The following is a 25,310-nucleotide window of genomic DNA, read 5'->3' on the forward strand; positions in this document are numbered from 1 at the left end:
AAACACACACTTAAAACACATGTATTGGCCCTGGCCGATTGGCTCAGTGGTAGAGTGTCTGCCTGGTGTGCAGGAGTCCCGGGTTCGATTCCTGGCCAGGGCACACAGGAGAAGTGCCATTCTGCTTCTCCACTCCTCCCCCTCTCCTTCCTCTCTGTCTCTCTCTTCCCCTCCCACAGCTGAAGCTCAATTGGAGCAAAGTTGGCCCAGATGCTGAGGATGGCTCAATGGCCTCTGCCTCAGGTGCTAGAATGGCTCTGGTCACAACAGAGCAACGCCCCAGATGGGCAGAGCATCACCCCCTGGTGGGCATGCCGGGTGGATCCCGGGCGCATGTGGGAGTCTGGTCTGTCTGACTGCCTCCCCGTTTCCAACTTCAGAAAAATACAAAAAGGAGAAGAAAAAAAAAACAAAAAAACCCCACACGTATCGTTCTAATGATGTTTATTCTTCCTTACCATGAGCATGGTATATGCTTCCACTTGTTTGTATCTTCCTTGATTTCTTTTATCAATGTTTTATAATTTTCTGAGTACAAGTCTTTAGTCTGCTTGGTTAAATTTACTCCTAGGTACTTTATTTTTTTTATTGTAATAGTGAAGGGGATTGTTTCCTTAATTTCTCTTTCTGACTGTTCATTGTTGGTGTATAAAAGTGCCTCTGATTTCTGAATATTAATTTTATATCCTGCCACTTTGCTGAATTCATTTATCAGGTCCAGTAGTTTTTTGACTGAGACTTTAGGATTTTCTTTATATAATATCATATCATCTGCAAATAATGATAGTTTTACTTCCTCTTTTCCAACTTGAATGCCTTTTATTTCTTCTTCTTGTCTGATTGCTGTGGCTAAGACTTCCAGGACTATGTTGAATAAGAGTGGTGAAAGGGGGCACCCTTGCCTTGTTCCTGATCTTAAGTGGATTGCTTTTAATTTTAGCAAGTACGGGACCAGAGATTTTCTTGTGTAATTTCAAATGTTGAACCATACATAGTTTTGTACTTTTAGAATTTAATTGAGTCTCTGGTATTTCAAGGAACATGGGGAAAACAGGAGAAAGTTGGTTATAGGAATTGGTTCTAAAGTTAAATTTAACCCAAAGACAATTGAGGGACCAAGATGAGTTATGATAGTGAAAAAGTCTCTTATTTTTCTATTTTACATTTTTCTACTGCTGCTGTGATTCAGCTAGAAGTCAAGGAAAGGGCAAGATACTCAGGTTAGTCAGTTCTGTAGTGGAAACTATGTCTAATACTATGAATAAAAGCATGTTTTTAGAAAAACCTCAAAATAATTGTTTTAAGTTATTTTAAGGCATAGTGTTTTATTGTAATTATTTAGTGTAATACCATCTAGAATTATCTATAAAGACATTATCTTTGTAACTGGTCTGTTAGCTACTTGAAGTCAAAGACTGTCATCGTTGTGCATACAGTTTGGGCTTACTTATAATTCCTTAAATAAATTATTAAAATGAACAAACCTTAGGAGACAGCCAAAATTTAGATAATCCCAAATGATTTGGTAATTGTAATCTGTTTTTTAGTATCTGTAAGTAAAAAATGGTATTTCAATGGAATATGCAAAGAGAAGTTAAAATCATATGGTAACAAGAAAAAAGTGACATCGGACATCAAGAATTTGCCAAAGTATTTCCCATCATTCTGTTTTTCATGAACTGGCACTAACTTTGTTTCTCAAGCATAAGTGACAAGAGCAGCAATGTTGCACATGCAATAGGTGTCAGTGTTATGGGGATGTCTCTCTAGCTCATCTCAGATCATAGTCAGCTCACCAATAGATACCTGTGTAAGAACTTTCACTGTAACTTCATTTTTTATTGCCATTATTCTGTGGAAATTACCTATGAAAAAGTCTTAGGAACTTCAGCTTTACCATTATGCAAAATTTCTTAGCAAAAGCAAGTCAGTTAAGATTCCTAGGCTAGCCTGACTAGGCGGTGGCGCAGTGGATAGAGCGTCGGACTGGGATGCGAAGGACCCAGGTTCGAGACCCCGAGGTCACCAGCTTGAGCGCAGGTGTATCTGGTTTAAGCAAAAAGCTCACCGGCCTGAGCCCAAGGTCGCTGGCTCGAGGAAGGAGTTACTTGGTCTGCTGAAGGCCCATGGTCAAGGCACATATGAGAGAGCAATCAATGAACAACTAAGGTGTCGCAACAAAAAACTAATGATTGATGCTTCTCATCTCTTTGTGTTCCTGTCTGTCTGTCCCTATCTGTCCCTCTCTCTGTCTCTGTAAAAATAATAAAATTTTAAAAATTACAGCATTTTTAAAAATTTTTTTAATTTTTATTTTTTTTATTCATTTTAGAGAGGAGAGGGAGAAACAGAAAGAGAGAGAGAGAGAGAGAGAGAGAGAGGAGAGACAGAGAGAGAATGGTGGAAGAGCTGGAAGCATCAAATCCCTTATGTGCCTTGACCAGGCAAGCCCAAGGTTTTAAACTGGCAACCTCAGCATTTCCAGGTCGATGCTTTATCCACTGCGCCACCACAGGTCAGGCTAAAATTTTAAAAAAATTAAAAAAGATTCCTGGGCTGTATCAACACAAGGATAACTTTGGGGCTTCGAACCTGGGTCCTCAGCATCCCAGGCCAATGCTCTATCCACTGTACCAGCACCTCATTGGGCTAATTTTGTTCAGATCTAAACTCAGCACTTCTTTCTGCAAATCTGCTCCTTCATTTGTTTTCCTATCTATCTTGGTTTAAGGCATCATCATTCCCACTTGATTGCTCCTTTACCCTACTACCTTTGAACCACATATCCTGCTGTCTAAAATATTTTCTTGTCTCAGGGCAAAATGAGTATCAAGTCTGTCCTTACATTGCCACTGCCTTCTGCTCAGGACTTCATTGCCTGACTCAGCTATGCAGTTCAGGGTCTCTTCATATCCCAGTGACAGTAGGGATCCTTCCAAAATGGATTGGATTCTTTCTGTGCCTTGCTTGAAATGCTCCAGTGGTCCTGTTACCAGTAGAAAAAATATGCTATATATGGCTCTGCTTCGTGTCTGTCTCTCTGTCTTCATTTCTACCCACCCTCTTCCCCATCTGCACTCCCCAATGTAACTTCCCAACTCGATTTTGCCAGCTGTTTCATGTTTCTTTATACCTCTACCATCTCCCTTTCACTTCACGTGGCTTTCCCTTCTTTCCTTTCCCTATCAGATGAGCTCAGCATCATCCAAGCCAGATGTCATATTCCCTGTCAATTGTTTCAGCACTGGGCTCTTTACTCTTTCTGTGCTTTAAACACTTTGTACACTCTAGATATTTTTTGAGATTGCATATCATGATCTCATTTACATAGTCTGTCCCATTTTTCTCACTTTTATACTTAATATGTAGCATGGTGACTAGCACAACAGACTTATGTATTTAATTGATAAGTATTGAGCATGCACTTAGAGCATAGCTGTCTATTGGTCTCTCTTGTTGAAGGAAAACTCTGAGGCAACTTAGAAGGTGAATGCCACCTACTAATGTGACTCCTTGCTACTGCTGCAATGCTGAGAGCCTCTCACCTCCACCGTGAGGAGCGTCCTGCTAGAGGTGGAACATTCCCACACTATTCTGAAGCTAAAATTCTCAAAAGTTTAACCTGATCATCTACTTCTACAGATGCAAAAAGTTACTCCACAGATTGACACATAAGAGTCTGGTTGCTCTGTGTTAAGAGAGCATCACTGTACCGTTCAGTATTCTTTTTATTAAAGGAAGATAGCTGTGTTCCAAGGCCAGACTTCAACCCCACAGTCATTTTACAATGTAACGGTTTCGGTGTTTTCATGGTGAGGGAATGTGAAACCAGAAGAACTGCGGGTATTTGGGCTAAGAGGGGAGATTTAGTCAGCTCTGCCCAGTCTTTGTTTGTTGCCTGACCTGGACCACCTCAAATTTGTCTGCCTAATTAATCATCTCAAGTACAAATATTGATCGACTTACTACCTATGAACCTTACGACCATACCATTTTATGACCACAATCGCTAGCCATGACTTGCTCTGCGTCTGGCAGCGCAAGCGTTGCCCAGCTGGGCGTACGACAGTGCGGACCAGCTTCCGGCAGCACTACCATATCCACGTGCACCATTTCAACTGTTATCCCAGACTAGTACAGCAATTTGTGTTTTGTGTCTTTGATATTTTTCATCAAACCCCTCCCAAGATGTCTACCAAGAGGAAATTTTCTTTGCAAATATTAAACCAGTTGTATTGGTAATGCAGTGTTTTACTTAAACCTGACAAATGTAAAAATAAGAAACAAAATGGTGTAGAGATGATACAAATGGCATAAAATGAACAAAGAAAATTATGATATATAACAATAATGAAAGAAAATTATGATAAAGTATGACTTAAAGATTTTTATAATATCATTTCACAGTACTGTACATACAGCCTACTCAACTTACGACCAAATCGTGTTACGACTGGTCTGTTGGAACCAACTGTGGTCGTAAGTCGAGCACTAGCTGTACTATAGAATTTATCAAGGAAAATCTATAATAAAAGACCTCAAACATTGTTTTCACTTGTTCCCAAATTCTGTATTCATTGAACAGTGGAGTGAAAGTAAAAATCAAAGAAAAGTACACACATGTACAGCTCTTTTGGGGAACACTTCTAAATTGACAAGGCAGGAAGTCACCATACAGCAGCAATGCCATCAGTGAACCTTAGCATCATTTCCCCCTTTTATCACTTGCTCTAAATTCTCCTTCTTAACTTTCACAACCATTTATAATTTTATTTTTTTAAATATTTTACCCTAGCCCTTCATTTCTGATTTCAGACACTCCCTAAACCCTAACTCATCTGTCCTCCCAGCAATGCATGTCTTGTTTCTCTGTCCCTGCCTCCCTTAGTGCTTCCTGCTTATGAGAGTGCTTCTTGTCCCCATGTCTGACCAGCATCTGCTACTTTGTTCCAGAAACTGTCAAAATCATCCCACTTGAAATTAAGCTTCATGACCTCCCTCAGCCCAATATTCCCATCCTATTAATGGAAAATTATTTACATAGCTCTGCAGCAGACATGAAATGTGGAATTCAAGTTAGACGACTTGAATTCAAATCCCAGTTCCACAACTTATTGAATGAAACACCTTGGGCTAGTAACTGAATCTCTTCATTGTTTTAATCTATCAAAGAGGTTTTAATAACTAATTCAGAGTTAAGAGAATTGAATGAGATAGTGTATATAGAAGTTGCAAATAATAAGGCTCTATGTAAATATTGGTAATCCTAGACTGAATTTTAATATATGGGGCACTTGGGAAAGTGTACTATAGATGTCTTATTCATTATTGTAAACTGCTAAGTGCAAACACTATACTTTTTGCACATATGAGGAAATATAAAGTGAGTAGGTTGATTATGAAATTCTTGGCAGAGCCAAAAGGGAAAAAAAATCAAAATCAACCTATTTGAGACATACACTTGTAAAATATTTGTCATAGCCATATACAACCTGAAAACATTAGGCAAATTTGGCTGTCTTGAACTTATAATTGAAGTTATACAAAACTATTTTTATAATTGCATCTTCAATTTTCAAATATGAGTGCATTTGTACTTAGAAAGTATTCAAGGATAGTGTCCTTCAACTGCTCCATTTTCAATACCACTAAAAAAATTTGCATTTTCATGTTTGTTTTATTAATTCTTCTATTAACACTTAGAAATAGTTCCAACCAAAGTGATTATAATTTTTGAAGATTGGTAGGTCTTCCCAAATTGCCTTTGCTGTGTTCTCATTGTCAAAGTTAGTTTTTTTTCTTTTGAATGGGAATCCATTAGTTCATGTTGTTTAAAACTAATTACCTTTTAAGATATTATTTATTTATTTTTAGAGAGGGAGGGAGAGAGAGAGAGAGAAGGAAGAAAGAAAGGGTGAGGAGCAGGAAACATCAGCTTCTATATGTTCCTTGACCAGGCAAGCCTGGCGTTTCGAACCAGCAACCTCAGCATTCCAGGTTGACACTTTTGTCTACTGCGTCAACAACATGCCAGGCCTGTTTAAAACTATTAGACAAAACATATTGGTAAAAAGGCAAGGGTCTTTGGAGTTGACATAGTAGTAGCCTTTTTCAAAGTGCTGAGACTACTGTTTGTAAGCTGCATTATTCTACCCATGTGTTGTCATTTTCTTTGAACAAAGTATTGATGGAGTATTTATTTATATTTTTCTTATGCTATAATGATAGTATTTATAAAAATTATGAAAGATCTTGTTTCATAGGGGTCTTCTTATATTCATTTAAAACATTAGTCTGTGAGGGAGACCTGAAGATGGCAGCGGAGTAGGCAGATGCACAGACTCCCAGCTCATACCACCGAACTGGATTACAAACTTAATTTATGAACAATCAGCATGAAAAACCAGCTCTGGACTACAAGATCAGCTCTCAAAAACCAAGGAGCAAAGAAGAAGCCACAACAAACCTGGTAGGGAGCATCTGAATCTCCCCTGCTTACAGAAACGGGGGGGGGGGGGGTTTGAGGCTGAGAGCCCAGAAGGGCTCTCACTCCAAGGAAAAGAGCAGAAAATACTGTTCACAGCCACTTGCCTGGTGAACAGGGAACGAGGAGTGTTGAAAGGGCCGGCTTGTCTTCCAAAAAGAAAGGGGAGAGAGAGAGTCAGACGGTGCTGGGCAGAGGAATGCAGGGGATGACCTGAGAAGCTGACTCATCCAGTGCTGGAGGCAGCTATAGCTGGGGGAGGGGCTGATCCTTCCACAAAACAAAAGACAAAGTGCTTCCAGGTTACAGATATCCAGACATCTCTCCAGCTCTAATTAGCACAACAAGACACAGCTGAAAACAAGAAGTGGGGAGGAGGGGCAGTAACTCAGGTCTCCATGAAGATCTGAGATACACCTCCCCCTACTGAAGCTGAGAAAACACCCTGCCACAGAGAAAGTAACTGGCAGAAGAGGCCTTCAGAGTCTCAGGTTATACCCATGCATTCCTGGATACAGTTTCAAGGAAGCCCCCTGCTAAGATCAGTAAAGAAGACTATCACCTGCTAAGAAAACAAATCAAGACTTCAAAGCGGCCCAAATCTGAAAGTGGATTACAAAATAATAGCTGATGCCAACCCAAGAAGACCTAGAAATAATACAATTGAAAACTAGAAGCAGACAACACCAAGCCTAGACTCAACCAGCTCTACAAACAAAACACCCAAACACACAGACACAATGAGAAGGCAAAGAAGTGTAATCCAAAGGAAACCACAAGAGAAACCTTCAGTAGATGAACTGAGTGATATGGAAATAACCAAACTTCCAGATGCAGAGTTCAAATGAATGATTGTAAGGATGCTTAAGGATCTTAGAACAATAATGGATGGTCATTGCGATCATCTAAATAAAGAAATAGCAAGTATAAAAAGGATATTGAAATATTAAAAAAGAATCAGTCGGAGATGACAAATACAATATCTGAAATGAAGACTATATTGGAAGGAATTAAAAACTGAATGGATAGAGCTGAGGATCATATCATTGAGTTGGAGGACAACTTGAATGAAGGCAAGAAAGCAGAGAAGAAAAAAGAAAAGAGACTCAAAAATTCTGAGGAAACTCTAAGAGATCTCTGTGACAACAAGAAGAGAAATAACATCCGCATCATAGGGATTCCTGAAGAAGAAGAGAAAAAACAAGGGATAGAGACTTTGTTCAATCATATCATAGCTGAAAACTTCCCTAAATTTATGCAGGAGAAAATCTCACAAGTTCAAGATGCACAGAGAACTCCATTAAAGAGAAACCCAAAGAAACCTACAACAAGACACATCATAATTAAAATACCTAAGCTAAGTGATAAAGATAAAATACTAAAAGCTGCATGAGGAAAAAAAGCTATCACCTACAAAGGAGCCCCATAAGGATGACATCAGACTTCTCAACAGAAAAACTTGAGGCCAGAAGGGAATGGTAAGAAATATTCAAAGTAATGCAGAACAAGAACCTACAACGAAGACTACTTTATCCAGCAAAGCTATCATTTAAAATTGAAGGAGAAATAAAGAGCTTTCCAGACCAAAAAAAACTGAAGGAATTTATTACAACCAAACCAATGCTACAGGAAAAGTTAAGGGGCCTATTGTAAACAAATCAAAGTGAGAAAAGAATATAGCAAAAGAGGAATATAGCTTTAAAGAATAAAATGTCAATAACAACTACATATCAATTTTAACTTTAAATGTAAATGGATAAATGATCCAATCAAAAGACGTAGGGTAGCCCTGGCTGGTTGGCTCAGTGGTAGAGCGTCGGCCTGGCGTGTGGAAGTCCCAGGTTTGATTCCCGGCCAGGGCACACAGGAGAAGCACCCATTTGCTTCTCCACCCCTCCCCTTCTCCTTCCTCTCTCTCACTTCCCCTCCCGCAGCCGAGGCTCCATTGGAGCTTAGATGGCCTGGGCGCTGGGGACGGCTCCTTGGCCTCTGCCCCAGGCGCTAGAGTGGCTCTGGTTGCGGCAGAGCGACGCCCCGGAGGGGCAGAGCATCGCCCCCTGGTGGGCAGAGCGTCGCCCCCTAGTGTGCGTGCCGGGTGGATCCCGGTCGGGCGCATGCAGGAGTCTGTCTGACTGTCTCTCCCGGTTTCTAGTTTCAGAAAAATACAACAAATTAAAAAATTAAAATACATACGGTAGCTGCATGGATAAGAAAACAGGACCCGTACATATGCTGTCTACAAGAGAAACACCTTAAAACAAAAGATGCACATAGACTGAAGGTAAAAGGATGGAAAAAAACATTTCATGCAAATGGAAATGAAAAAAAGCTGGGGTAGCAATACTTATATCAGACAAAATGGACTTTAAAACAAAGGATATAGTAAGAGATAAAGAAGGCCACTACATAATGATAAAGGGAGAAATCCAATGGAAGATATAACTATTATAAACATCTACGCACCTAATATAGGAGCACCTAAATATATAAAGCAGACTTTGATGGATATAAAGGGCGAGATCAACAGCAATACTATAATAGTAGGGGATTTCAATACCCCACTAACATCACTAGATAGATCCTCAAGAAAGAAAATTAACAAAGAAACAGCAGCCTTAAAGGACACACTAGATCAACTCAATTTAATAGATATCTTCAGAACCTTTCACCCTAAAGCAGCAGAAAATACATTCTTTTCAAGTGCTCATGGTACATTCTGTAGAATAGACCACACGTTAGGGCACAAAAGCGGTCTCAACAAATTTAAGAAGATTGAAATCATATCGAGCACTTTCTCTGATCACAATGGCATGAAACTAGAAATGAACCACAACAGAAAAACTCAAAAATTCTCAAGCACATGGAAACTAAATATCAGGTTGTTAAATAATGAATGGATTAAGAATGAGATCAAAGAGGAAATAAAATAATTCCGAGAAACGAATGATAATGAGCATACAACAACTCAAAATTTATGGGACACAGCCAAAGCCATACTGAGAGAGAAGTTCATAGCATTACAGGCACACTTTAAGAAGCTAGAAAAAGCTCAAATAAACAACTTCACCCTGCATATAAAAGAACTAGAAGAAGAACAGCAAGTAAAGCCCAAATGTAGTAGAAGGAAGGAAATAATAAAGATCAGAGCAGAAATAAAAGACATAGAGGATAAAGAAACAATACAGAGGATCAATGAAACTAGGAGCTGGTTCTTTAAAAAGGTAAACAAGATCAAAGAACCTTTAACTAGACTCACCAAGCAAAAAAGAGAGAGGACTCAAATAAATAAAATTAGAAATGAGAGTGGAGAAATAACAGCTGACACAATACAAATACAATATATTGTAAGAAAGTACTATGAAGAACTGTATACCAAAAACCTAGACAACATAGATGAAATGGACAAATTCCTTGAAACATACAATCTTCCAAAAATCAATCTGGAAGAATCAGAAAACCTAAACAGGCCGATTACAACAATTGAGATCGAAACAGTTATCAAAAACTCCCAACAAAGAAAAGTTCTGGGCCTGATGGCTTCACAAGTGAATTCTACCAAATATTCAAAGAAGAACTAACTCCTATCCTTCTCAAGCTATTTCAAAAAATTCAAGAGGAAGGAAGACTTCCAAGCTCCTTTTATGAGGCGAACATAATTTTGATTCCGAAACCAGGTAAAGTCAACACAGAAAAGAAAATTATAGTCCAGTATCCCTGATGAATATAGACGCTAAAATCCTCAACAAAATATTAACAAACCAAATCCAACAATATCTGGAAAAAAATCATACACCATGATCAAGTGGGATTTATTCTGGGGATGCAAGGCTGGTACAATTTTCGCAAATCAATCACTGATTCATCACATAAACAAAAGGAAGGAGAAAAACCACATGATAATTTTAATAGATGCAGAAAAAGCATGTGATAAAATCCAGCACACATTTATGATCAAAACTCTCAACAAAGTGAGAATACAGGGAACATACCTCAACATGACAAAAGCCATCTATGACAACCCACAGCCAACATCATACTCAATGGGCAAAAATTAAAAGCAATCCACTTAAGATCAGGAACAAGGCAGGGGTGCCCCCTTTCACCACTCTTATTCAACATAGTCCTGGAAGTCCTAGCGACAGCAATTAGACAAGAAAAAGAAATAAGAGGCATTCAAGTTAGAAAAGAGGAAGTAAAACTATCATTATTTGCAGATGATATGATATTGTATATAGAAAACCCTAAAGTCTCAGTCAAAAAACTACTGGACCTGATAAATGAATTCAGCAAAGTGGCAGAATATAAAATTAATACTCAGAGGCATTTTTATACGCCAACAATGAACAGTCAGAAAGAGAAATTAAGGAAACAATCCCCTTCACTATTACAATCAAAATATAAAGTACCTAGGAGTAAATTTAACCAAGCAGACTAAAGACTTGTACTCGGAAAATTATAAAACATTGATAAAAGAAATCAAGGAAGATACAAACAAGTAGAAGCATATACCGTGCTCACAGTTAGGAAGAATAAACATCATTAAAAATGTCTATATTACCCAATGCAATAGCAATTAAAATACCAATGACATACTTTAAAGATATAGATCATATATTGCAAAAATTTATATGGAGCCAAAAAAGAACACGAATCGCCTCAGCAATCTTAAAAAAAAAAAAGAATGAAGTTGTAGGTATCACACTTTCTGATATCAAGTTACACTACAAGGCCATTGTACTCAAAACAGCCTGGTATTGGCATAAGAACAGGCATATAGATCAACGGAACAGAACAGAGAACCTAGAAATAAACCCACAGCTCTATAGACAACTGATATTTGACAAAGGAAGTAAGGGCACGCAATGGTGTAAAGACAGCCTCTTTAATAAATGGTGTTGGGAAAATTGGACAGCTACCTGCAAAATAATGAAACTAGACCACCAACTTACACCACTCACAAAAATAAACTCCAAATGGATAAAAGATTTAAATGTAATCCGTGAAACCATAAACATTTTAGAAGAAAACAGAGGCAGTAAGCTCTCCAACATCTCTCGCAGCGATATATTTGCTGATTTATCTCCACGGGCAAGTGAAATAAAAGACAGGATAAACAAATGGGACTATATCAAACTAAAAAGCTCTTACACAGCCAAAGACAATAATAAGAACAGAAAAGAAAGACAAACTACACAATGGGAGAACATATTTGACAATACGTCTGATAAGGGGTTAATAACCAAAATTTATAAAGAACTTGTAAATCTCAACACCAGGAAGACAAACAATCCAATCAAAAATGGGCAAAAGAAATGAATAGACCAGTGGTTCTCCAAAGAGGACACACAGATGACCAATAGGCATATGAAAAAATGCTCAACATCACTAATCATTAGAGAAATGCAAATTAAAACCACAATGAGATATCACCTCACACCAGTCAGAATGGCGCTCATCAACAAAACAACACAGAGTAAATGCTGGCGAGGATGTGGAGAAAAGGGAACCCTCCTGCACAGCTGGTGAGAATAAAGACTGGTGCAGCCTCTGTGGAAAATGGTATGGAGATGCCTCAAGAAATTGAAAATTGAACTGCCTTTTGACCCAGTTATTCCACTTTTAGGATTATACCCTAAAAACACCATAGAACTGTTCCAAAAGGAGAAATGCACCCCCATGTTTATGACAGCATTGTTCACAATAGTGAAGATCTGGAAACAGCCCAAGTGTCCGTCAGAGGACGAGTGGATTAAAAAGCTTTGGTACATATATACTATGGAATACTACTCAGCCATAAGAAATGATGACATCGGATCATTTACAATAACATGGATGGACCTTTATAACATTATACGGAGTCAAATAAGTAAATCAGAAAAAAATTAAGAACTATATGATTCCATACATAGATGGGACATAAAAATGAGACTCAGAGACATGGACAAGAATCTGATGTTAAGGGGGGGGGGGGAGGAAGTAGAGGGAGGGGTTAAGGGGAGGGGAGGTACACAAAGAAAACCAGATAGAAGGTGAGGGAAGACAATTTGACTTTGGGTGAGGAGTATGCAACGTAATCAAATGTCAAAATTATCTGGAGATTTTTTCTTGGAACATATGTACCCTGATTTATCAATGTCACTGCATTAAAATTAATAAAAAAATACGATAAAAAAACATTAGTTTGTGAGAAATGAATGTAATTGTGCATTTTCCTAACTTTTACTGCATGTTATTATGCATTTACAAACATAATATACAGACTATATATGGTGAGTGATTCTATATGTAGTCATTTCATGTACTTTTATAGCCTAATCGTTCTTTATATAGCTTTACAGTTGAAAATCTAAATTGATACGGAGCACCTATCTTAATTATGACCCCTTTGCTATGAATGGTCCTTTGGCCTTTTACTTAGTTTTTCTGTGAGAGAATTTCAAATACAGTACTGAGTAGCCAATAGGTAATAAATGTCCCATTTATCTTTCTGACTCTCTAGCTCCTGAGCATGAGAATTGCTGGTCAGGTAGAGCAGTTGTCTCTTAAATGAGCTTTTAACATCTGCCTCTCATTCCGTTAACTGTCTTCCCAGAGATTTGTTCAGATGAACACTAGTGCCTTCTTACAGCTTGCTCTGTCTGTCTGTACCTGAGAACAAGGTCCTTAGCAGAGAGGGCACAGAGAGGTATTTATCCACACCTACAGCAAATATGAGTGCTAGGATCTAGAAGGCAATGGATGCTATTGATTGAGTCACCTTAAGAAGAAGAAAAAAACTGGTTTCTCTTCAGCCCTCTATTAGCCACCACTAATGTAAAGGATGGCATTTCTTACTATACAAAGCTACTAAGATTAAATTTGTCCTCATATAAAGAGAAAAGCCAGGTCTACTAAATTATTAGAAAACAGTGACAAACTTTTAAAAGCATATTTTAAGTTAGCAAACATAATTAGCATACTCTCATCTAGAGATTGCTGTTACTTCTTGGTTAATCTTCTGTGAACCAATCATGACCTGCTTTCTTGCATGTTATACAGCAGTTATCCTTTTAATTGGAAAAAACGTTTTGATGATTAATTAATGTTTATGCTGTTTATAGGAATAATATTTTCTTACCTGTACAATGGGAATAAAAAGAGTATGTCATAGAGTATAAATGAAAATTAAATGAGACCATGCATAAAAAGCACTTATCACATAGTGCCCAGCACATAGTAAGTGATCAGTGTGAATAGTAGCGTTCATTATGTAAACATTGCTACTTCTTTTTCTGGTATCTGTTCAGTGACTCTAGAAGGAGAACCCTAGAAGATTTTATAAGCATTGCTAAACATATTGCATATGTGTAATTCATTTTCCAGTATATTTAAAATATTTAACAATGGAAAACCTATGGGGAATTACATCCTGTAAATTATTTTAATATTGTCTTTTGGAAGAAAATTTAAGTAGGTCTTCAGTGATTATTTTTCTGCTCTCCAGGAGATAACCATAGAACAAATGTCACTGTAATAAAAACGGGTCTAACTACCTCAGTCAATTTTGATGACTACTCCCCACCTTATTTAAATATAAATAATGCCTTGACCAAATAAATAAAGCAAGTATGAAGTCAAATTTTTAGTATTTTTCACATCTTGAATACCTGAATGTTTTTAAATTAATACTATAAGAACTTTAGTGAATGTGTCTATTTGTGTTATTTTGAGACTATATAATGTCTTAAGTTGGAATGATGCAGTCTACCCTGGTGGTTTCATTGTTGTGACCTCTCTGTGTTGCAGGCCTGGTGTGTATGAAGTCCAGCACCTCCGTGGTGGAGCTTGTCATGCTGCTTTGTTCTCAGGTACGAAATCACATGCGCTTGATCACATTGCTCAGCATTATGGGTTGTTTTTCTGTCTCTAACAATAGAACATTTGTGCATATATAGCTATATGTTTATATATTTTGAACTTCCATATTTCATCCCATAACTGAAAAAATTAATTTATATTGAAATATACTTTTATGTAGACAATCTTACCATGCTAATCTTGAGTCTCCCTCTCTTGTCTACTCACCCTATGCCATTTTCCATATCTTCTTATATCTGAATGTATGTCTACAAAATTTGTTACTGATCTCCTGATACCCTTCTGTACATCTGGAACCTTTTAAAGATGATATGGTAGAATTTATAATTTTTATATTTATTGTTAATTACAGTCATTCTCTATTAAATTGCAGATAATAAAAACTAAGCTTTTTTCATGCACTAGCCAAAGTAAAAATACAACTCATTAGTGAGTGGTTTTTGATATGATACCTTTTTGTTTGTTTTTTTAAAAGAATTTGTATCTTTTGGTGTAAATTCAAAAAATCTACTTATTCTATATTTCTTTAGTAATCAGAATTAAAATTAGAATTGTAATTGTTGGATATTTTTTCTTAGCAAGTATAAGAAAATTAAATATGTGTATATACACACACATAGACATATATGTGTTATATTTTTCTGATAACTATAATAGGGACCTAATGGTATTTCTTCTTTCCAGCTCTTTCAATGGTCTTAATAATTCTGATTTTTATTTAATTATAAATATTTTGTACTATGAGAATGAAAAAAGATGCATATTTTGTAATAAGTAATTATTACATTTATTCCTAGTTTCCTCAGTAGAAAGAAAAATACATTTGAACTGCTTCTATTTACTGACCTGAGATCTGCCTAAAAGCTGACTCCCAAATAAAAAACAAAACTAAAAAACAATATGGCTGCAGTAGTCCTTTAAAATATCAGCAAAAACGAAACAACCAAAAACTTACCTATTGATTTGCAGACTTCTGGTCTACCTTCTTCAAGAATATGTTCATAGCAAGATCATTAGGTTCATTTTCCCCTTTCAGCCAGAACGAATATTATTAAGATGTTAAAGAAAACAGCATCTCCAGCAAGAGTCATCATCTTCGAGGCATTTGAAAATTGCTACCTAATACCAGAGTCCTGAGTTCAAGAGACATTTTGAGACATCTGTCTGCATCTTTTAGTATCTTAATGATACAAATTTAAAAAATGCTTTTATGAAAAAAAAAAAGTTTAAAATTCCTTTTTCTTTAGCTCTGGGTTTCACTGCAGTTCAGAGAAATAGAGAGGAATGTAGCATTAGGGTTTAGTGTCTTTGAATGGCCTCATCATCTAATCATAGGTTTAACATTACTCATTTGCTGGCTCCAGGAATTCCTGCCATTAAGGGCCCTAGAGATGAAACTTTGCCTCAGATATTGATTGAAAGGAAGAGTGAGAAATTCAAGCTCTCTATGCAGTGCATTTTCTCTCCGCGTTTCAGCAAAGTGATTATAAACTTGTCTCTCAGTCTGATTTTTAAGTTGAATTTTTTTAAATAATTCAGAATGCATTTAAATATTTCAAGTGGTTAATTGATTAAATATACCATATTGAAGTGACTTAAGTGTATGTTGTTGTTTTTTAAAAGCTTTCCAAGTGTGTTATTTTTGTTAAACTGAAATGTTGCTTTTCACAAAATATTTTTAAAGAAGAAAACAAGTAATCTCCCTATTTCAAATCAGGTGGGAGGGGTTTATATTCTACTTTGAAATTAGCTTATAAAACCATTATGTAGGTCATTAATTGTTCCACACATGTATAAAACATTGGTTTTAAGGACACAGAAAAAATGGACGTGTCTTAAAAGGTTCTAAAAATAATCTACCATTGTCCTTTACGACTCAAATGCAACATGATTTGTATCCTGTTTTCACTCATTAGCAGGGTAGCCATAGTAGTAGCAGACTTCTGGGGAAGAGAAATAAATACAGTTAATGCTAGTGTGGGAGACCGCTGGGCACAGCACGCTCCAGAGCTGGGTTCTCTTCTGCAGGCTTAATGTGCCTCTTGGACAACGGAGCTGATCCCTGCAGGGTTAGCACCATTCCTGGGCTGTGTCTGTGCCAAGGCAGAAGGCAATCCTAAAGAGTCTTTAAAGCTGCAGAGCTCTGAGTTGTCTTTTTGCTTTCTTTTACATTCAGCCTCTTTTAAGTATTGATAGCTCCATGTTATTACGATGAGCAGTTATTACTACTAATAAAACAGTTGAAAAATCTGAATGATTACTATCTTGATGGTTACAACTTAGCTGTTACCCACACCGTGTTTTAATTATTGGTTAAAGTAAGTTTTCAATGCAAATAGAATACTCTATTTATTTGCTTAAAATGTGTTTTACTTTATTCCCATATTTAGATAGACCACTGAAGGATAAAATTTTGCTTGTAGAGGTAGGTAGCTCAGGGGAGAAAAGGGAAAGGAAAACACTTCTTGCAGCATCTGTTTCTCTTGATTTTGCTACAATACATTAAATGCCTCCTTTTTTATGCTCTTCATTTGGGAAATTTCATGTTAACTACTATAATTATTAAGAATATTTGCTTTTCTTTCCTGATTAAACTTACTATTGCCAGTCGTTTGTGTGCAAAATATGGTCTACATTTCCATGAGCTCACATTACAAGCGTCTGAAGGCACTTGTCAAGGGTAATTCAGTTCATGTGGACAGGCTTTTAACTCCAAGGGACATCCGTCCAGTCTACCCCCAACTGGAATTTTTGGTCTCTGTAAAAATCATACTTTATATTTTAAGAAGCTGTTAGCATTATCATTATATTGCATTTATTTTTTCACAAATACCCAAAATATTTTTACTGTATTTTGGACACTTGCTTTTCCACATGAAATTTATGACACAAAAGTAAATATTAATAATTGCCTATTCTCCCCTTTCCATTTGTATTAAAGTTGCACTTAACATCTTTTCTGGAAAATGGTTTTCTGTCATTTGGAAGCAAAATGAACTGAAGTAAAATATTAATATATATTATTTTGACAAAATCAGTGTTTAGTCATTTAGTACAGTGTTTCCTGCAGTTCCTCGGTTTATCACTGGCCCATGCCGTCTTCTCTCAGCTCGTTTGCGTTTTTGTGATCACATGTGGTTGGAGCCTTTCTGCTGTGTGTGCACCTTATTTTACTGTTCCCTCATTCTGAATGTGTTGTGTTCTTTGATGAACAACAGATTTAGTTTTCAAGTAAACTTTTTTAGGTACTATAATAGTTTCTAATTATTTCCAGATTTTTTTAGGAAGTCTCCATGAGACGTATTCCAGGAAAAATGGAGTGAGGTTATCCCAGAGGATTTCTTTAAGTTTTCATAAGTAAAGCTTAGCAGATGTCACTAGCATTTTTCTGTGTCTTATCTGTCAATGGGAGATATTTTATAAATTGAGAAACTTTTATGTAAAAAAATAATGTCTAAGTATTTAAGTACTTGCTGACTTGAAGCGCTGATTAAGCAAATGTAAGCTTAATAAATCATTTTTATTCTCATTAAAAATCTAAACATGTATAAGTGACACAAAGTAGAAGCCAGCCTTACAAGTCTCCTTAGGATCTGCATATGAAGTTACTAACATGAATTATTCTGTGGTTTTGTTTGCCTTTCTTCTTTTCTAAACATTTTCTATACTTAAATAAAGAAGGATTTCAGTGACTTCACTGATGTGATCAAGGCCATAACCTAGCACTTACAAAAGAACCACAACTGAAGAACAATCTTCCTTTTTCAAATTATTTGGCCTTTGAACATTTAAATTTTTCATTTTTCTTTAATACGATACAGTTTAGTCAGATGGTATAAAGCAGAAAGTCATACTTTTCCTGTAACTATAATAGATCTAAGATTGTGGTATGAAGACACGGGTAAGAATAGAGAGGCTCCTGAAGAATCCACTCGTGAGGACTCAGGAGAGATAAGGTTTGGGGTGCAGAATAAGAAGATTATGAGTGTAAGAAAACTAGGTTTAGCCTAGATGTTCTTTAAAGCATCGTTGGAAATAAATCCTATTTATCATGATGACTGATATCACATTTAGTTATTTAATTATTTTGTGACATTTTTAGCATTATGGTGGTTACTAAAAATTTAGTGATACATTTCTTCTATTTCTTAAGGAGTCTAGTGTTCATCTACAAAGTTTCCCATTATGTAGCCTAATCTGAAATTATTAAAGAATAAAAATTGTGACATGATATTATGAATTGAAAATAATTAAATACTGCCTATGAATGGTTTGGAAAATTTATTTTATGAACCAAGAATAAGATCTTTTGGAAGGCTTTATTAAAGATAGACTAAAACTAAACCCCTTAAAGCTAATAGGGCTTCTACAAATATTAGCAGGGAAAGAGGTTCAAGCATAGGAAATAGTCTGAGCAAAGGTCTGGAGAGATGTGAACCCGTTATGTGCTCAGACCAGTGACCAGCCTCATTTGGGACACATCAGAAATTAAGTCACCAGGATATATTTATTAGCACTTGCTTGGTTGTCAGGAATTCCCCACTTTCAGGCAATATATGAAATAGTACTTTCTTCGAGGATATTTTTTAATAAAATATTGTAATGTGTTAATAGGACAGAATTGAAGTTGATAAGAAATTTCTAACTTGTGAGTCGTATTGGGTATTTTGTGTTTTTTGTCTCTGTTTTTAGGAGTAAAGCTACTATTTCATTCCTGAATATTTAACAAATCCCTGCCTTTTTCTCTGCATGATACCTGACCTCGACTTTCATCTATGGAATAACATTATCTCAAAGTTTAAGAGGAAAATTGGGCATTTAAAATTTTTGAAGTTGCTGTGATTTTATCATCTCTTTGGCCATAAAGTTGGTAGCATGTCCTATAGATATAGATAAAAGCTAAGCAGGAGATTGAAAATAAGGTAATGAATAAATTTTGTCAACTTGGGTCATAATAAAGGTTTTAAATTATTAGTGTGGAGAAAATTATATAATAAAACTGTAGACATTTTGGAGGAAAAAGCAACAGGTTATAAATATTAAATAATCAGAAAATTTGTATTTATTGTGTCTTGAGGAGAATGCCTATTGCACAAATGGAACAGGAGGGTAGAGTCAGGTCTCTGTTATCTCCCCATTTAGCTACAGCATCTTTCTATGAAAACTTAATCGAAGATGGAAAGATCATTTTTTTGATCATTTATATGAGGTCTTTTATTGTTTTCTTTTATTTCAACAATTCCTGGAGAAGTTAGGAGGTATAATTTTTTTAAATGTTTTTAATTAATTGTGTTTACATAGATTCTAGGGTCACCCCAAATACATTCCCTCCTCCCCTCTACTCCCCTCAACATCTTCTTGCCCCCCTCCCTACAGAGGTATAATTATTTTTGAGTCAATCACTTTTATGTTATAAAATACTTTTTTTGTATATGTACTATGGAATACTACTCAGCCATAAGAAATGATGACATCGGACCATTTACAACAACATGGATGAACCTTGGTAACAGTATACTGAGTGAAATAAGTAAATCAGAAAAAACTAAGAACTGTATGATTCCATACATAGATGGGACATAAAAATGAGACTCAGGGACATGGACAGAGTGTGGTGGTTACCAGGGGTGGGGGGACGGAGGAGAAGGGGTGAGGGAAGGGGTACAGAGAAAACCATATAGAAGGTGACGAAAGACAATTTGACTTTGGGTGATGGGTATGCAACATAATCAAATGTCAAAATAACCTGGAGATGTTTTCTCTGAATCTATGTACTCTACTTAATGTCACCCCATTAAAATTAATAATAAAGGGAAAATTTAAAAAAATCAATAAAATAAATATTAAGAGGAAAAAATAAAATACTTTTTTTCTAAGCTACCTGTAATGTATTTGATACTCATACATGATCTAATTCTTTCATTCTTCTATATTAATTAGTTCATATTCAACCCAAAGTATAAACAGAGAAGGAAAATGGTGGATGAGCAAAGAGTCCTGAGCTCATCAGTGCAAAAGGGTTTAATATAAAAATGAGAAATGATACTCCCATTCTCATTTCTCAATTCTCATAATTCTACTAAAATTGGGACAAAAAGAAATCAGTAAGCCTTGGCTACTAGGTTAATCCTTAAGAGTGCTACAGTTTCTGTGGCAGAGGGGTGCTGTGTATTCTGAAGTGAACAGATTTACCGGCACCCCTGACGGACCCTCCCTGACCCGAAGCCCTTTCTGTGCTTTGACCCAATACCCTTCTCTTCTCTTCTTCCCAGTTACTTTGGTTTGTTTCCCCTCGTTTTTTTCTAAATTTTTTTTTGTTTGTTTTTTAAGAAACAGAGACAGAGTCAGAGAGAGGGATAGATAGGGACAGACAGGAATGGAGAGAGATGGGAAGCATCAATCATCAGTTTTTTGTTGTGACACTGTAGTTGTTCATTGATTGCTTTCTCATATGTGCCTTGACCACGGGCCTTCAGCAGACCGAGTGACTCCTTGCTCAAGCCAGCGACCTTGGGTCCAAGCTGGTGAGCTTTTTGCTCAAACCAGATGAGCCCGCGCTCAAGCTGGCGACCTCGGGGTCTCGAACCTGGGTCCTCCGCATCCCAGTCTGACGCTCTATCCACTGCGCCACCTCCTGGTCAGGCTGTTTCCCCTTATTTTTATTGTTCCATGTTACATTGTATAAATTCTTTAGGCACATTACAACAACTTTGAAAAATAGCGAAAACAATGTTTATGTATTTCACAGTCCTCCTGCTACACAGTCTCTTGGGGTTATTTTTGGGTGTGTATTTTTTTCCTTTGTCCTATGTATATTTCAACCTGCTATATTTTTATTACCTATCATATCATAAGTAATTTTGGAGTTTTTTTCTTCTATTGCACATTTCCTAGGATCATGTTTTCTGTAGTTTTAGTTGTTTAAATAATTGTAGCTTCACAAGAAGTTATAAAAATAGTGCATAGAGTCTTATGCACCCTTCCTCCAGCATCTTCATAATGCCATCTTACATAATTGTGACACATTGTCAAAACCAGTAAACTGATATTGGTACAAAACTGTTGGCTAGACCACAGACATTATTCAGCTTTCAATATTTTTACATATGTTCGTTTGTGTGTGAAACTGGAGATCAATGGAATTTTATTCCTTATATTGATCTAATTACCACCACTATCAAAATACAGAATTAATTTTGGTGTCTTCCCAATTATTTCAAACTCTTTTCTTTTGTGAAGTTTTTCTAGTTTATTATTATATGGTTCTAATCAGTCCACCATTCCCCTTAGCATTTGAAGCATACATATCTACAGAGTAAATATATGCATCTGTCTACACATTTTAATTGAATGATCTTATTGGATAAAAGTATGATTTTCTTTTTTTATTACATTGAAATTTCTTTTAGAATAAGCATCATGCCCAGTATTTCCTCTCTTTTTAAAGCATTCCATTCAGCCAATGGAGAACATAAGTATTGTATAGTCTCACCACTATATTTATTTAAAACTTATTGAGAACATTTTAAATTATAGAATGTTTATTTTAAACTATCCAAGAGAAGAGACTATTTAAGAATGACACAAAAGCCGTAAGTCTTCCAGGCTCACCTTATGGTTCTTTTTTTTTTTTAAATTATGCAACTCATTTACACCATAGCATAGTTAATTTCATTTTTTTGTGTTCTGGTTTGTTCACTACTGTGCCATCTACACCTGGCACAGTGTTCAGCAATAGTATACTTATCAAGTACTTATTGAATTAATCCATGAGTAAAAGGAAAACTCAGTCCTCGATATGATTTAAGTTTTTCAAATTATGGTAAAATATATATAGTATAAAATGAGCCATTTTAATCATTTTTAAGTGTATAATTCAGTGACGTTAATTACACCCACAGTGTTGTATAACCATCACCATTACTTATTTCCAAAAATTTTCAACACTCTAAACATAAACTCTATGCCCACTAAGCAGTAATTTCCTGTGTGTCTTTCTCCAAGACTCCGGTGTCTCTAATCCACTTTCCCTCTATGGTTTGCCTATTCACAGTATTTTATATAAGTGGAGTCATACAATATTTGCCCTTTGTGTCTGGTTTACTTTTTCTTTGCATAATGTTTTCAAGCTTAATTCATATAACATGTGTCAGAAATTTATTCCTTTTTATGGTTGAGTGATATCCTCTTCTTTGTAGATTACTGTGTTTAATGTATTCATTAATCTTTTGATAGACACTTGGTGTTTTTACCTTTTGATTATTCTGAATAATGCTGCTGTTAACATTGGCCCACAAAGATCTAGTTGCATCTCTATTTTCAGTTCTTTTAGGCTTATACCCAGGAGTGGGATTGCTGAGTCATGTGCTAATTCTGTGCTAAACTTTTTAAGGAATTGCAAAACAGCTTTCTACATGACTATCCCATTTTACATTTTCATGAGGAATGAACAAATGTTCCAGTTATTCCATATCATCTCAAATCCTATTTTATTTATTTTTATTTTTTTGCATTTTTCTGAAGCTGGAAATGGGGAGGCAGTCAGACAGACTCCCGTATGCACCCGACCGGGATCCACCCGGCATGCCCACCAGGGGGCGATACTCTACCCCTCTGGGGCATCACTCTGTTGCATCCAGAGCCATTCTAGCACCTGAGGCAGAGGCCACAGAGCCATCCTCAGTGCCTGGGCCATCTTTGCTCCAATGGAGCCTCTGCTGCGGGAGGGGAAGAGAGAGACAGAGAGGAAGGAGAGGGGGAGGGGTGGAGAAGCAGATGGGCGCTTCTCCTGTGTGCCCTGATCTGGAATCGAACCCGGGATTCCTGCATGCCAGGCCGATGCTCTATCACTGAGCCAACTGGCCAAGGCCAAACACTATTTCTTTTTGTTTTGTTTTGTTTCAATGTTTTATTATTTTTGATTCTAGTCATTCTAGTAATTGTGAAGTGGTATCTTGTGATTTTGACTTGCATTTCCCTAATGACTAATGATGCATCTTCTAATGTAACCATTGGCCATTTGTATGTATGTCCCTTTTGGAGAACTGTCTATTCAAGTTCTTTTCCATGTTTTAAATTGGTTTTTTTTATTGTTGAGTTATAGGTGTTTTTTAATTTATTGTGGATATTAAACCCTTATACTATATGATCTGAAGAGACTATCTCCCAGTCTCTGGGTTATTTTCATTCTCTTGATAGTATTTTTTGATGCACAAAAGTTTTTAATTTTAATAATATACAATTTATCTATTTTTGTTGTTATTCTTGACTGTGCTTTAGTATTCTACTTATTAAATAATAGCCAAATCCAACCAAGCTCATGGAGATTTTTTTATGTTTTCTTTAATAGTTTTATAGCTTTAATCCCTATATTTAGGTCTTTGATCCATGTTGAGTTAATACTTATATATGTTGTGTGATAGAGATCAACTTTGTTCTTTTACATATACAAATCCAGTTTTCCTAGCACCATATGTCAAAGAGACTTTTCTCATTCAATGGTCTTAGTCCCTTCATTGAAAATCAGTTGAGCATAAATGCCCAAGATGATTTCTAAAGCAAAAGTAGTTTCTGTATATTAAGAATAAAAACAATTTTTAAATTTTATAAGGTTAAATTTCCCCTCACCTCATATTTTCAGTACTTAAGAGTAATAACATTCACTTAATGTGTAGCATTTCAAACTATATAAATGCAAAATTATTTCTCTTGTTATATAAGCAAAACTATAGTTTACAAATGGCTTTTTCTGCTTGATACTCTACAGCAGCACTATCTAGTAAAAACATGTGAACCACACATTTAAAATTTTCTAATAATCACATTTAAAAAGGGTAAAATAATCAGGTGAGATTAATTTTAAATCATATTTTGCTTAACCTAATTCAATATCAACATGCAGTCATTATAAAAACTTACTGATGAGATATTTTACATGCCTTTTGTTTTTATTTCTTTTTTGACAGAGACAGAGAGAGTGTCAGGGAGAGGGACAGATAGTGACAGGAAAGGAGAGAGATGAGAAGCATCAATTCTTTGTTGCGGCAACTTTAGTTTTAGTTGTTCATTGATTGCTTTCTCATAGGTGCCTTGACCGGGGCGGGGGGGAGGGGCTACAGCAGAGCAAGTGACCCCTTGCTCAAGTCAATGACCTTGAGCTCAAACCAGCAACCTTGTACTTCATGCCAGCAACCTTTGGGTTCAAGCCAGCGACTTGACTATTTTATAACTACCAATTTGCACTTCTTAATCTCTTCAAGTTTTTCACCCACTCTCCTAACCCCTCTCCTATCTGGCAGCCATCACTTTGTCTAATGTATCTATGAATCTCTTTCTGTTTGCAATTTTTTTTTACTCTTTAAGTTCCACATATAAGTGAAATCATATGGTATTTGTCTTTCCCCGTCTGACTTTTTCCACTTAGCATAATACCTTCTATTTTTATTCATAAAGTCACAAATGGTAAGATTTCATTCTTTTTTTTTTTTTCTTTTAGTGAGAGAGACAGAAAGAGGGACAGACAGGAAGGAGAGAGATGAGAGGCATCAATTCTTAGTTGCGGAATCTTAGTTATTCATTGATTGCTTTCTCATATGTGCCTTGACTGGGGGTGGGGGGTTACAGCAGAGCGAGTGACCCCTTGCTCAGGCCAGAAACCTTGGGCTCAAGCCAGAGACCTTGGGCTCAAGCCAGCGACCTTTGGGCTCAAGCTAGTAACCATGGGGTTATATCTATGATCCCAAGCTCAAGCCAGCGACCCAACCCTCAAGCTGGTAAGCTCATGCTGCAGCTGGTTGAGCCCACACTCAAGCCGGCAACCTTGGGGTTTCGAACCTGGGTCCTCTGTGTCCCAGTCCAATGCTCTATCCACTGTGCCACAACCTGTTCAGACTCATTCTTTTTTATGGCTGAGTAATATTTTATTGTGTATATGTTCCACAACTTATCCAGTCGTCTTTTGATAGGTAAG

The 25,310-nt window shown here is 36.4% G+C and overlaps 1 protein-coding gene across 3 annotated transcripts in view; it reads left to right on the top strand.

The window, feature by feature from the left end:
* The window catches only part of NBEA (neurobeachin), a 739,008-nt gene that overhangs the window by 311,800 nt on the left and 401,898 nt on the right, over positions 1 to 25,310 (top strand). For all 3 annotated transcript variants that reach the window (XM_066381029.1, XM_066381023.1, XM_066381024.1), the window contains exon 34: positions 14,270 to 14,331. In XM_066381029.1, coding sequence (XP_066237126.1) covers positions 14,270 to 14,331 — 62 coding nt within the window. The remainder of the gene's footprint in view (positions 1 to 14,269; positions 14,332 to 25,310) is intronic.

The sequence above is a fragment of the Saccopteryx leptura genome, chromosome 4 (assembly GCF_036850995.1).
Source record: "Saccopteryx leptura isolate mSacLep1 chromosome 4, mSacLep1_pri_phased_curated, whole genome shotgun sequence".
Lineage (NCBI taxonomy): Eukaryota > Metazoa > Chordata > Mammalia > Chiroptera > Emballonuridae > Saccopteryx > Saccopteryx leptura.